We start from the raw sequence: 14,436 nt of genomic DNA on the forward strand, positions 1-14,436 counted from the left end.
CGCTGACAGCGGCCAACTGGATACAAATCCAGCGCGCTACCGACTGAGCTATACATCCCCGCCCGTTGGGGAAAGCGAGCTCCCTTACAGTACAGGGCTACCCTTTTTTTTCCCTGCATGCCTGTATTCATGTTTCTAATCCCTGAGACTTTCACTGTGAACTCGGGTTCTGTATTATGCACATATACGTGCACAGGGGGTGTTTGGACACCGAGGAGAGTCTGCACAAAGTTGACTCTGGGAAATAAATCCCTCGCCAAACAGGGGGATCGAACCCACGCTGATAGTGACAACTGGTTTTGAAGCCAGCACAGCTTACCTACTGAGCTATTTACTCAAGTACAGAACATCTCAACAAATGTAGGAACGGAATTTGTATTTGACCTGAATCAAAATAGTTGACAGTTCTTTTGTGGAGAAAATCCAGTAACCTTCTATTGAGTCAGAAAATTGGATTTTATACATGTACTTCAGGCTTGGTTCTGGCAGTGAAAAATGCTTAGTCCCTGTAACTTGTTTGTATAGATCTATCACTGCAGCCTTTGACACTAGAAACTACCTATAACATTGTACATATCACCACTCATACACGGCACCCGCAACTTTTGTGAACTATGCAATTCAGAATTAAAATAAAAACAAGCGATTCACAGTCATGACAGAGTCGTTACGCAGGCACCAGTTACTAAAAAGGTACAGAATTAAACGTCACATGCTAACAGCATGTTGACACCAAGCTATTTTCATTACAACTCAGATTTCAGCCAGGGAACAAAAGCCGGAAACTCTTGTCCTCAGTGTTTTCCTCTTAAACCTCAAACGTTCGCGTTCGAACTAATTTTCCTCCAACCTATTCTCCTGACACTAGCAAGACTCTGCCTATGAGCATAAAAGGCTTGATCCACTTTTTAGTAGAATGAAAAACTCTTCAAAACTTCTTTTTTAAAAGAATAAATAGCTCAAAATGCCAGGTGATGATACCTTGTTCAACATGGCGATCTGACGTTCCAACTCGGCGATGCGACGATCCTTCTGTTCCAACTGCTGCTGCATCTTCTTATTCTCTTCTTTCTCCCTCTCCAGTTGCTGAAACAAATTGACACACCCATGACAACGGTGTCCGAACCTCCCCCCGTGTACACTACATTGGGTGTGCACGTTAAAGATCCCACGATTGACAAAAGGGTCTTTCCTGGCAAAATTGCTTAGGCACAGTTAATAATTGTCTACCTATACCCGTGTCACTTGGAATAATAGGCCGTGAAAGGTAAATATGCGCCGAAATGGCTGCAATCTACTGGCCGTATAAAATTTCATCTCACACGGCATCACTGCAGAGCGCCTAGAACTGTACCCACGGAATATGCGCGATATAAGACTCATTGATTGATTGACATTGATTGATTAACGATGCCACTGTAAAGCAACACTAGAACATTCAGTTAATCAACTTTATGTGCTGTTAACGCTATACGATTTTTTGTTTAATAACAACATTGTTTGCACTTATAATAAAAAAAAGTGTATTTTACCAGTTTGTGGATACATGTAGAAATACTGGAGAGACGAAAATATGGACACGACAGTCCTACCTGTGTTCATGGCATTTGAAAGACGTTCATACTCATAGTAGACTAAAGCATCTCAACTATAGTTCATGGCATTTGAAAGACGTTCATACTCATAGTACTTTCAGTAGGCTAAAGCATCCTAACTACAGTTAACCTGGTTGCATTATCACCCATTGACAGGTTTTTGAACGTTTCATGCGTATTAAGTCTTGCGCTTTAGTGTACACAAAAAGCCGGATAAGGCACTACTGACTAGCAGATCTGCACATAATTTGACCCGAAAGATTGGAAATCTCCACCCGTAACCAATCAGACGCTGCAGAGATTCCAACCCCGAAGCTTTAAGCTTGATGACCAACATCCTTTTCATAGATCATCACATTACCTAAAAGTCATTTGGAATGTTGGTGTAGTATTAATCAAAATCTGCACTTAAACATCAGAATCATTACTTGACGGCAAAGGATTTCATCCATTTTGATCTTGTGTCATCGACTCCTTTCATTCAAACACACGCCACCTAAAGTGCTGTTCACATGGCAGACTTGCAACTAACTTTTGACCAACTTTAGTCATTTGAAAACAGCTCCGGAGTCGTTGAGGCCAAATCGGCGAAAAGTCTGCCATGAGAACAGCCCCAGCGATTTAGAAACGATTCGGAACAGACTCGTCAGCGACTCCAAAACTCAGTTGAGCACTGCTCGACTCGGCCGTGACTCGTCAGCGATTTTGTCCAGATTTTTCTTATTGCACGTACTGATTGGTTAGCTCTAGCCACTGAGTTATATATAGACGTATACATCTGTGTGGCTCTAGCCTTCCCTTCTCCGGAAAATGAGGACGACCGAACAATCCCGAAAGGCTAAGTCTGGCGAGAATCGCTGCTTAAAAATAGTTTGCGAGTTTGAGCTGTTCACATGGGCAGTGATTTAGATTTGACTTGCCGCTGACTAAAATCGCTTGAAAGTTGAGCAAAAGTTGGTTGCAAGTCTGCCATGTGAACAGCACTTTAAACTACTCATGGAAGTCAATAGCATATCAAGTTGTTGGCACAATAACCACCATTGATGATAACCTCTTACACTGTATCTGTGGCGAAAAAAAGCATCCAAAGAGCACGTCATGGTTAAACCTTTTTTTTTAAAGAAAAAATTTTCCCTTCTTATTTTTCCTTTCCCCCGTCCAAGAATGAACACACTAGTGGCCTACCCTTTCAATCTGAGCAGTTTTTTCAGCGCTGGCGGAGCTGTTGATGGTGGTGTTGATGTTGCTGGTGGCGGTGGTTGCAGCAGCAGCGGCAGTGTTGTGTTGTGACACAAACGGTCGCGCAGCCTGGAAGTGGAGTCTGGAGGAGTTCAGATGACTCACGCTGGTGGTACTCCCGCCGGTGGTACTCCCACTGCTGTTACTCCCCATCCCGCTGCTCTCCCTTTCCGGCTCCTGGAACCGCGAGGGGAGGTAACCCCCATACCTCACCTCCGTCCGTGCAGGGACAGCGTCTTTCACAGCACTATAGCCAGTCACCCGCGTCATACCAATGTCTCTGTTGGGCAAGTCCGTCTCCCGCGGCAACGCTGGTTCCGGCTTTGCGTAGCGCGACACAAGTGACGACACTGAAGACTTTTGTGTGACGGAGGAGGGGGGTGTGCGGGTCGAATCTGTGTCGCTGGATTGCGGTAATGAGCTGGTGCCTCCGTACCTCAGCGCTGATGAGGCCCGCGATGCCTCTGGGGAGAACTTTGCGTGTGTGGAGGGGGGTTGGCGAGACATGAGGCCGGAGGACATCTGAGCGTCAGACGACTCGGAGCGGCCGATGAGGGTGAGGTTGGTCTCGGAGTGACTCACGGTGCTGTCGTAGTCTTGGTTGTCCTCAAGGTCGGCCTCAAGGTCAGAGGGACTGCAAAGATAACAGAGGCATGTGATGTACTGAAATACCATGTGGTGATATCTGCTCAAATATTGGTGAACTATTTTAGTTTTTCTTCTGGGTTTGTGGGCAGCTCAGTCCCTTGTACATACACTCAAATTATGTATGGCCGAATGGACTGGTGGCACACGCACATGCACACACGCATGCACACACGCACACACACACACACACACACACACACACACACACACACACACACAGATCTCTCTTTCTCTCTCTCAACTACATACAACTCTTCTTCTCACCCAGAGCACAGTGTGACTGTTTAAAGCTGGTTATATTAAATCCAACTCTTTTTCCTTCACCTTCATTCCATTTGTGCAGTGCACGCCGAGACTCAGTCAATTAAATTCTGATAGAAGCTCTAAAGATAGGAAGGAAGAATAAAAACATGGACCAGAAAATGGCCAAATGCACTCACCTTTTATTGCCTCGCGTTGAGAAGCTGCCTGAGGAATGTCTTGCCTGAAATCAAAAAACATAACTCTTAGTTACAGCCATTTTCATGTCATCGTTTGAAGAAGGAATGTTAATACCGGCCTATAAACACTCTAATGCAAGCACACCTGAATGCCAAGTAGGTAACCCTTATGACCCCAGCATTAAATCATACCAACAACAAAATCATTAAAAAAATCGTTTTGAAGTAACCTTTGAAAGAGGAAGGTTAACACAAACTGATAGACACTCTCATACAAACTAATCTCGATAAGAGTTATGTGACATGTATGACCTTAACATTAAAAACTATAAAATGATAAATACATGTATACTCGATTAGCCGGACAAATAAACTACAGTGGTTCTCCCCTTTCAAGGCCCCCAAGTTAAGATTCCTCCCTTTGAAGGCCCTGTTTTCTCAGACTTTCTGTTCATAACCTCCGTATATTTACCCCTATTTTGATCAATAAGACTCCCTCCATTTTAAAACCTGATTTTCTCCTATGTTCGGGGGACTTAGAAGGGGGGTTCCACTGTAAAGGGAGCTGTTGGCGATATGAAAGGCATGTAGTTTACCAGACGTGTTTTAAATACTTTGGGGGGGGGGGGGGGGGGGGGACCGGTTCAAAGATTTGATTTAGAGAAGCTAGGAGAACTTCAGTTTTAACTCCCGATTGGCAAAAGTGTTTTTTTTTTTTTTTTTTTGGGGGGGGGGGGAGAGTTACTAGTATTGTCATGTCCCTTCAACCAATATGGCTATGGGAGACTGTGGGGGTGGAGGGGTAGGGATGGATTTGGGAGGATAGGGGACTATAGTCTCCACACAGTCAGCCGTGAAAGTCCAAACAATTGTGCACTAGCACTAGTGTTTTTGAACATTTACTAGCCAGCAAACTTGACTAGCCAAACCAACAATTTGTTTCAGCAACTTTACTCACATTTTGCGAGTAGATGAACATTTTTACTCGCAAGTTACATGTTTCTGCTCGCCATGACAAGTAAAATACTCGCCATTTTCAGGGCTAACATTATACATGTACTCTATCTTGAGACTTCAAACCTTCAATAACAACCTCATCCAACCACTACGAATACAGCCCCATCACTATCACCATCCAGGACAAATGAAATGAAGAAAAGTGGTCCTTGAGATGTAGGTATAGACGCTGCAATCTCATTTCAATTACCCTGGTACATTTCAGGAACTTAAATCTATATATTTAAATCTCTTTTGTGACTGAAATAAACATACACAAGAACCAGAGAGTGTGTGGGTGCAATCACTTGACAATGTTCCAGGACTTAAAGTTAGAGTACAATTGGCTGTACACAGGAACAAGCTGTTTCGCGTGAGCTCTGTTGGGTGTTAACACAAAAAAACAGCTTGTTTTATACCACTAATTGGCAGGTGGTCTTTCCAGACTGCAATTACAGCGGTCCAAGCAAAACATGGAGTGATACATCCCGTGTCATTTCTCCGCCCCCGGCCCATCCCTCCATGCACAAAGACTTGTTGAAATACTCCAGTGTTGAGTACACACTCTTCAACAAACACATGCGTGACCCACGGATGAATCCAGTACAATAGTTTACTCTAAGTACAATAGTTCTTAATAAACATACAGTCTTAAAACGGCAATTAAACAAGCTCACGGCTCAATCAACTACAGTGTACAGAGCTCGCCCAGCCACAAGACTGAGGAAACCAGGTCTTAACAGACGTACAGTCTCAAAATGGATGTCAATTCACAGATCTTATAAACACAATTTGTGAGAAAGCAGGGTCTTAAGTCTGGAGGGGGAGGGGGGGAAGGGGTTGTCCACTTCACTAAACATGAAAGCCTAACCTACCCATTCTAAGTTCCAGTTGAGAAAAGGCTGAATCCTGTACAAATAATTACAATATGGAAACAGGCCCGAGTTAGCCAAAGTTCTGCAGATAATTGCTTCATTTCCAGTAACTTTGACATGCACCTCAGTTCGGTCTTACTTAACTTACCCTCTAAGTTGTTAGCATCCAACACTGTTCAATGATGAAAACTAATATTGTTACAAGTTACACAGCATTTGTGAGTGCATATGTTCTGAATGCAGACGATCAATCACAAAAAATAAATAATTAGCATGCAACTGCAAACGCATCAATGACAGGTAAAGCAAAAACCGAAAGCCTTTCAACAGTAAAACGGACACATTTCTGAGAATTGTGGAGGTGGTGCATCTAACCCGCACGAAACATCAGATGTCTAGTCATGTGTTAGATAGGTGGAAAAACCCTGTTAGTTTGTGACAGCGCATTTCTCAAATAATGAGTTACATGTTTCTACACAGCATGAACAGGCTTGGGTGACAGTCACATGCATCAGTGTCAGTAGTTTATGTCTAAGTTAGTTCCTTCGTTCAGTTTTGTTTCGTCTTGTTTTATATTTACTTTGTTTTGCTGTGTTGTATTTCCAAGTCTTTATAAGGCAGGAACAGTTGTGTGTGACAGTCCCATCTGTGTCAGTAGATTATGTCTTCGTTGATATGAAGAGTTTTGTTTTACTGTGTTGTATTTCCATGCCTTTTTAAGGCAGGAACAGTTTTGTGTGACAGTCCCATCTGTGTCAGTAGATTATGTTTTCGTTGATATGAAGAGTTTTGTTTTACATTTGTTGTATATTTTACATGCCAATGCCAAGGAGTGCAAAAGCTGTGACCAGCTTGTAAAATTGTTTTCTTATTAGATATCCTGGTTAAGATCAAATTGTTAGATAACCGTCAAACAATTCTCATTATTATTTAGTTTTCCTCCTGTGTGTTTGCTTCAAATTTGACCTTTTCTATTCATATCATCTAGGTCTGTGTGCCTCGGTGGGAGGGGAGGGTGTGAGCACACACACAAAATAACACTAACTTGACTAAGCAACCCTCCCCCCCCTCCCCCCACCCCCTCCCCCTTTACCATCATCTCTTCTTTTCAATTCAGCCTACGTCCTTTCCATTACATTTCAAAGTTTAACAAGTTACACAAAATAACTTTGAACCCATACAAAATCACGAAAAATCACAAAACTGGAGAAAAAAATACACATACAGGGTATAAAAATGAAATCTTTGTTAAAATGACAAGAGTGGGACTAACAGACTCCCACTTCAAACTTTCCCAACAGTCGGATTAACAGACTCCCACTTCAAACTTTCCTAACAGTCGGATTAACAGACTCCCACTTCAAACTTTCCTAACAGTCGGATTAACAGACTCCCACTTCAAACTTTCCTAACTACAGTGGAACCAACAGACTCCCACTTCAAACTTTCCTAACTACAGTGGAACCAACAGACTCCCACTTCAAACTTTCCTAACAGTCGGATTAACAGACTCCCACTTCAAACTTTCTTAACAGTCGGATTAACAGACTCCCACTTCAAACTTTCCCAACAGTCGGATTAACAGACTCCCACTTCAAACTTTCCTAACTACAGTGGAACACCTCATTAACAGACTCCCACTTCAAACTTTCCTAACTACAGTGGAACCAACAGACTCCCACTTCAAACTTTCCTAACAGTCGGATTAACAGACTCCCACTTCAAACTTTCCCAACAGTCGGATTAACAGACTCCCACTTCAAACTTTCCTAACTACAGTGGAACACCTCATTAACAGACTCCCACTTCAAACTTTGCTAACTACAGTGGAACACCTCATTAACAGACTCCCACTTCAAACTTTCCTAACTACAGTGGAACCCCTCATTAACAGACTCCCACTTCAAACTTTCCTAACTACAGTGGAACCAACAGACTCCCACTTCAAACTTTCCTAACTACAGTGGAACACCTCATTAACAGACTCCCACTTCAAACTTTCCTAACTACAGTGGAACCAACAGACTCCCACTTCAAACTTTCCTAACTACAGTGGAACCAACAGACTCCCACTTCAAACTTTGCTAACAGTCGGATTAACAGACTCCCACTTCAAACTTTCCTAACTACAGTGGAACCAACAGACTCCCACTTCAAACTTTCCTAACTACAGTGGCACCCCTCCTTAACAGACTCCCACTTCAAACTTTCCTAACTACAGTGGCACCCCTCCTTAACAGACTCCCACTTCAAACTTTCCTAACAGTCGGATTAACAGACTCCCACTTCAAACTTTCCTAACTACAGTGGAACCAACAGACTCCCACTTCAAACTTTCCTAACTACAGTGGAACCAACAGACTCCCACTTCAAACTTTCCTAACTACAGTGGAACCAACAGACTCCCACTTCAAACTTTGCTAACTACAGTGGAACCCCTCATTAACAGACCTCGACAAATCTGAGAAAATAAGTCAAGAAGCGAGTCTTAAAATAGAGGTAACTGTACCGATGTTATCAATTTGTTTGTTTGTTTGCCTAACGCCCAGCCGACCACGAAGAGCCATATCAGGGCAGTGCTGCTTTGACATTTAACGTGCGCCACACACAAGACGGAAGTCGCAGCACAGGCTTCATGTCTCACCCAGTCACATTATTCTGACACTGGACCAACCAGTCCTAGCACTAACCCCATAATGCCAGACGCCAGGCGGAGCAGCCACTAGATTGCCAATTTTAAAGTCTTAGGTATGACCCGGCCGGGGTTCGAACCCACGACCTCCCGATCACGGGGCGGACGCCTTACCACTAGGCCAACCGTGCCGGTATGATGTTATGAATAGAAAATCTGAAAAATCAAGTTCTTAAAAAAGGGGGAAGTCTTAAACTGGGGGTCTTAAAAAAGGGGTTCCACTGTACAATGAACACTTAAAGTCCTTTCTCCCATGCACAAGCTGCATTCTAAAGCCTTTTTCACCTCACTGTGTGGATGCTGTGTTGGCTTTTCTTCGCTTGTCAAAGCCCACATAAATCTTTCACCTTTGCCACTGCTGGTGTTTGCAAAACAAATGTTCTGTGTGCATAATTTCTATGAAAGCTGCGCGTTTGTGCAGTTTCGAGAAATACACAGCAAACAAAATCGCTCCACTGAGAATGTTTTTGCCAAGTTTGATAGGCCAGCTTTGTGTGTGTGTGTGGGTGTGGTGTGTGTGTGTGTGATTGTGTGTGTGTGTGTGTGTCCCTGTCTGTGTCCCCTGCTTGTTCATCTACTCAGAATACTCTTACAGGCACTTGACTTTGCAGCGAACAGTCTTGACTTTCTCAGTACCATATCACACAATAATGAGAGGGAAACACTACCATAGCTTGGGGACAAGAAAACACAGGGGAGGGGGAGGGTGTCAAGAGTCTAGTTGTGAAAAAAAGGGGAGAAGGGAGTGGGGGGGGGGGGGAGGGCAAGACTATCCAGAAAATAGGTCAATTATCAAGCTTTACAAAAACTGTCTGAAGCATGACTCTAGCAATTTTCCGTTCTGCATGAGTGATTGTGAAATACCCACCTCCAACAATGACTAAGATTCAGCGGTGCCTGACTGTAACTTGCACCTATCTTATATTTAGTCCCCCACCCACACAAAGGTCGGGCCAGAGTAACATGACTTATCAAAGGACTTAACCGATCACCATTTTCTAACCTTTTGATTTGTCAAGGAAGTTAGTTAGTTAGTTAGCTGTTGCTTTTCGGGTCCAGCGGACCATAATAGGCCAAATCAGGACCCCTGTCAAGGAAGTAGCAAGCCTTGTTGTACAAAGGGCTTTATCAAGTCTACCTATAGTGCTAATGTATGAGTCAAGAGTAGACGTTACAAGTTCTTTTTTCTCAAATCGACACCTTTTTCTTCTTTTGCACCGAGATTTGTCTGAGAGTGAGGGCGAGAGAGATAGAAATGTTAAAACAAAACAAAATTATTTCAGAAAAATAAAGAACCACACAGCTTATTAACGTTAAGTCACAAAATCAAATACTTTGGGCAAAGTTGTTCACTGCCAAAGGTATGTTCGTCTTCTTCGTGCTTAAAACAGTCGCCTGCCTGTTTGAAGACACCCCTATTCAATGCTTAATGTCATTAATTATCAAGCTAACAAAAGAAATCCACCCTGACATGCCACAATAAAAGCTCTTTGAAGCTTAACAGGAAAAAGTTTACGCTTCTAGTGCACCTTACTACAAAAGAGAAACAGGTACATACAACACTTCCTGGTTATTTTTTCTTAATCAAAATTCAATCAAACAAATGTAAAGAAAGCACAGACCAAAATAAAATACAATCAAAATAAAATTTAAAAAAAGGCAAACACACACGTATAGAGAGAGAGAGAGAGAGAGAGAGAGAGAGAGAGAGAGAGAGAGAGAGAGAGAGAGAGAGAGAGAGAGAGAGCCAGAGCCAGAGAGAGAGAGAGAGAGACAGACAGACAGAGAGAGAGAGAGAGAGAGAGAGAGAGACACACACACAGACAGAGAGACACACAGACAGAGAGAGACACACAGAGAGACACACAGAGAGACAGACAGAGAGACAGACAGTGACAGAGAGAGAGAAACAAAGAGTAGTTAATGAAATCGTTACACAACGTACAGCCGAGACATGCGTAAGCTAACCGAAACCTAACCTTACACAAAACCACTAACAACATTCGACAAGCAGTGAAAAGCAGGGTGTCGGAGAGAGAATTAAAAAAACCCGCATTTTCCTCCTTTGACAAACCCTTTCCTAGTGTTCACGCCATTCCCACGCCTCAACTATAAATATATTAGACCAACACGGCTCTTTTCAATTTTAGATACCTGCCTAAAAGCCTCCGGCAAATCATGCCTTCCAAAATACATCCAACCTCTTACCCGTTGCAACACTGAACTTGAACAAAATACCGCCGCTCAAGAATTTGACAGCCAAGCGACAACGGTGAAAAAACACTCGAGGGAAAAAGATCCACAAAATTGAAGGGTTTTTTAGCAGTCCTTTCTGTCCGTTGGCATTTACTCTGCTATTTTGCCGCCGTGGTTTCCCCTGACTGAGTTTTAACCACCGGGTACGGCTTGAAATCAGGGTAGCGTATTATAAACAATGCTCTCGGTGCCCTGCCTGGTATAGTTTGAGGTGAAAGGACTGAAGAAATGTCACGGAGGAGGGGTGGAAGGTGGGGGTGGGTGAGACTAAATTGGGCATTAGAAGGGTGTGTAAGAGCAGAAACAAAACTGAGAAAGAGACACTGAGAATGACGCCCCTCTCCCCCAAGCGGACACCCAAGCGGACACACAAGCAAACACACACAAGCAAACACACACACACACACACACACATGCACACAAAAATGCAACGAGACCGACTGACAGACACACAAGCGATGCGCACCGCCCCCCCCCCCCCCTTCCCCAGCCGACGCAGAAGCAAACACACACAAATGCGGGCAAGGAGACAGAGATGAAAAAGATGCAGACATGGGGAGAGATACACAACCAGCGAAGACAGAACGACCTAGTGAATTAACAGAGAGAGAGAGAGAGAGAGAGAGAGAGGAGAGAGGGGGGAGAGACAGACAGAGACAGACAGACAAAGATAGAGACAGACAGACAGAGAAAGACAGGCAGAAAACAGAGAAGCAGACAGACAAACTGACATGCACACACAAATATACATCAGAAAGTAAATAAAAGAAATAGTAGAAGCAGACAAACCCTCCGACATGCAAATGAAACACCATCAAGGCAGGCGTCTATATTTGACACACACGTACAAACAACCACGACACACACACACGTATCAACAACCACTCTCACGCTGGCCGAGTAGGTATGGCCAGAGCGCTTGAGACGGAGAGAGGGTGGGGATGTCGGGAAAGGGGGTGGGAGCAAATCCGGTGAAGCAAAATATTGACAGCCACGCGCCAGTACTGGCCGGTTTGTCAACCCACACCTCCTCCTTTCAAATCCTCCAGCCGTCCCTCCTCCCCCCCCCCCCCCCACCCCCTTTTCTATCAAACGACTGGCTACCTGGAATGTCAACTGTTGGACAACTTGCTGTAACACCTGTCGAACTGACCCGTCTTTCTCTTCAGTCTTAATCACTGATACGGTTGCGCAAAACTCACCTAGGTTAATAATCCTTTGCTTACTGTATGATGACGGTAATGAAAAGAGGAAATAATCTCTACTTTCCATCATATTGTTCGGTAATGTGGGGAGGAAACTATGGCAAGATGTCTTTGAGCCCCCGTCTCATTGGGCCCCCGTCTCGTTGGGTCCCTGTCTCATTGGGCCCCCGTCTCGTTGGACCCCCAAGTCTAGATATTATGACCTTTCAGGGTCAATGTCATTTAAAGGTCAAAGGGGGATTTAGGCATGCTGGCCTTCTTGTGAGTATTACCAGTCCGTCGAAAGCTGACAAATTGAAATAATCTAAAGTGATGAGCTGCGTCTGCATCCCATTACTGGATTGCGTATATGTGTGTACAGCCGCACTCGCCTAAACGAAACATGCTTAAGTAAAAAAACTCGGATATCTCAAAACCAAAATCAATTCCCCGCTAGACCCCTTCTTTGTAAGACTATTTATAATTTGGATAAGCCAAACTGTCAAAAAATAGTTAACTCAAACACGGACATCTCAAACGTGATTTTGACAGATAAGCCAAACCTAAACATTGTCGGAGAGACATTCTTTTAATTTTTGCTTGACAAACACGTCAGAAAGATAAATATATTTCGTCACGGCTATAATTATCCTACGGAAACGAACACGTCACCTGTTTTTGAGTATGCGGGGAAACTGATGACGTGTGCCCCATGTTTTGCAGGCGCCATTGTTTGGACAAAAAGACTGGTGTGCGTGAATTAGGTGGTGGTTCAGGGTTAGAGATAGGATGGCCGAGGGAGGGTCTGTGATGGTGTACGGGAGGCTTACTGTGCCTTTAACGTGGAGGGGTTGTACCTTTGCATTGCTGAAATACAGAATATACCGTTCAGGCTTGTTTATTATGCTGGGGGCCCAAAGAGACGGGGGCCCAATGACACGTTTTGTTATTGCTACAAAAAGTGTGGGGGCCCAATGAGACGGGGACCCAATGAGACGGAGGCCCAATGAGACGGGGGCCTAAAGAGACGGGGGCCTAAAGAGACGGGGGCCTAAAGAGACGGGGGCCTAAAGAGACGTTTTGTTATTACTACAAAAAAGTGTGGGGGCCCAATGAGACGGGGACCCAATGAGACGGGGGCCCAAAGAGACGGGGGCCCAATGACACGTTTTGTTATTGCGACAAAAAGTGTGGGGGCCCAATGAGACGGGGACCCAATGAGACGGGGGCCCAATGAGACGGGGACCCGATGAGACGGGGGCCCAATGAGACGGGGACCCGATGAGACGGGGACCCGATGAGACGGGGGCGCAAAGGGCAAATCCCGAAACTATCAGTACGTTCCTTCATTAATGATAATATTTCGATTCGTTTTGACAACCCAACCACCGCCTGCAACCACCTGCCCCTCCCCCCTACACACACACGTCTAAGTCACCGACAGTCGTTCAGATCTTACCTGTATTCATTCAATCCTCTGCTTCCTTCACGATTCAGTAATATAAGGAGGAAATATTTCCATCATAAATATGGTCAAAACGGGCTGTAGTCATAGAAGAGTCTGGTATCTGCCAGAGCGACACAGCAGTCAATCAATCAATCAATGAGTCTTTATATCGCGCATATTCCGTGGGTACAGTTCTAGGCGCTCTGCTGTGATGCCGTGTGAGATGAAATTTTATACGGCCAGTAGATTGCAGCCATTTCGGCGCATATTTACCTTTCACGGCCTATAATTCCAAGTCACACGGGTATAGGTAGACAATTATTAACTGTGCCTAAGCAATTTTGCCAGGAAAGACCCTTTTGTCAATCGTGGGATCTTTAACGTGCACACCCAATGTAGTGTACACGGGGGGAGGTTCGGACAACGAAGAGAGTCTGCACACAAAGTTGACTCTGTGAAATAAATTTCCGCCGAACCTGGGATCGAACTCACGCTGACAGCGGCCAACTGAACACAAATCCAGCGCGCTACCAACTGAGCTATATCCCCGCTGTGGTAACATCAAGGGATGCCAAATAAGTTATATCCTCTTGATTCAAACAAGATTTTATTAAGAAAATACAGGGTGGCATGTATATATGCGATATAAACATCCTCTTGGGGCTAGATTTTTTGTTGTTGTTTGTTTGTTTGCTTAACGCCCAGCCGACCACGAAGGGCCATATCAGGGCGGTGCTGCTTTGACATATAACGTGCGCCACACACAAGACAGAAGTCGCAGCACAGGCTTCATGTCTCACCCAGTCACATTATTCTGACACCGGACCAACCAGTCCTAGCACTAACCCCATAATGCCAGACGCCAGGCGGCCTTGGGGCTAGAGACACATCAGTGCTGTGGTAACATCAAGGGATGCCAAATAAGTTATATCCTCTTGGGGCTAGAGACACATCAGTGCTGTGGTAACATCAAGGGATGCCAACTAAGTTATATCCTCTTAGGGCTAGAGACACAGCAGTGGTGTGGTAACATCAAGGGATGCCAACTAAGTTATATCCTCTTA

The 14,436-nt window shown here is 44.4% G+C and overlaps 1 protein-coding gene across 2 annotated transcripts in view; it reads right to left on the bottom strand.

Annotated features, from left to right (window-relative positions):
• The window catches only part of LOC138961811 (lateral signaling target protein 2 homolog), a 51,576-nt gene that overhangs the window by 11,622 nt on the left and 25,518 nt on the right, over positions 1 to 14,436 (bottom strand). For both annotated transcript variants that reach the window (XM_070333484.1, XM_070333483.1), the window contains exons 3-5: positions 3,923 to 3,966; positions 2,781 to 3,468; positions 982 to 1,086 (exon numbers count right to left, since the gene is read on the bottom strand). In XM_070333484.1, the coding sequence (XP_070189585.1) occupies positions 982 to 1,086; positions 2,781 to 3,468; positions 3,923 to 3,966 (837 nt within the window). The remainder of the gene's footprint in view (positions 1 to 981; positions 1,087 to 2,780; positions 3,469 to 3,922; positions 3,967 to 14,436) is intronic.

This window comes from Littorina saxatilis, linkage group LG3, assembly GCF_037325665.1.
Source record: "Littorina saxatilis isolate snail1 linkage group LG3, US_GU_Lsax_2.0, whole genome shotgun sequence".
NCBI classification, from domain to species: Eukaryota; Metazoa; Mollusca; class Gastropoda; order Littorinimorpha; family Littorinidae; genus Littorina; species Littorina saxatilis.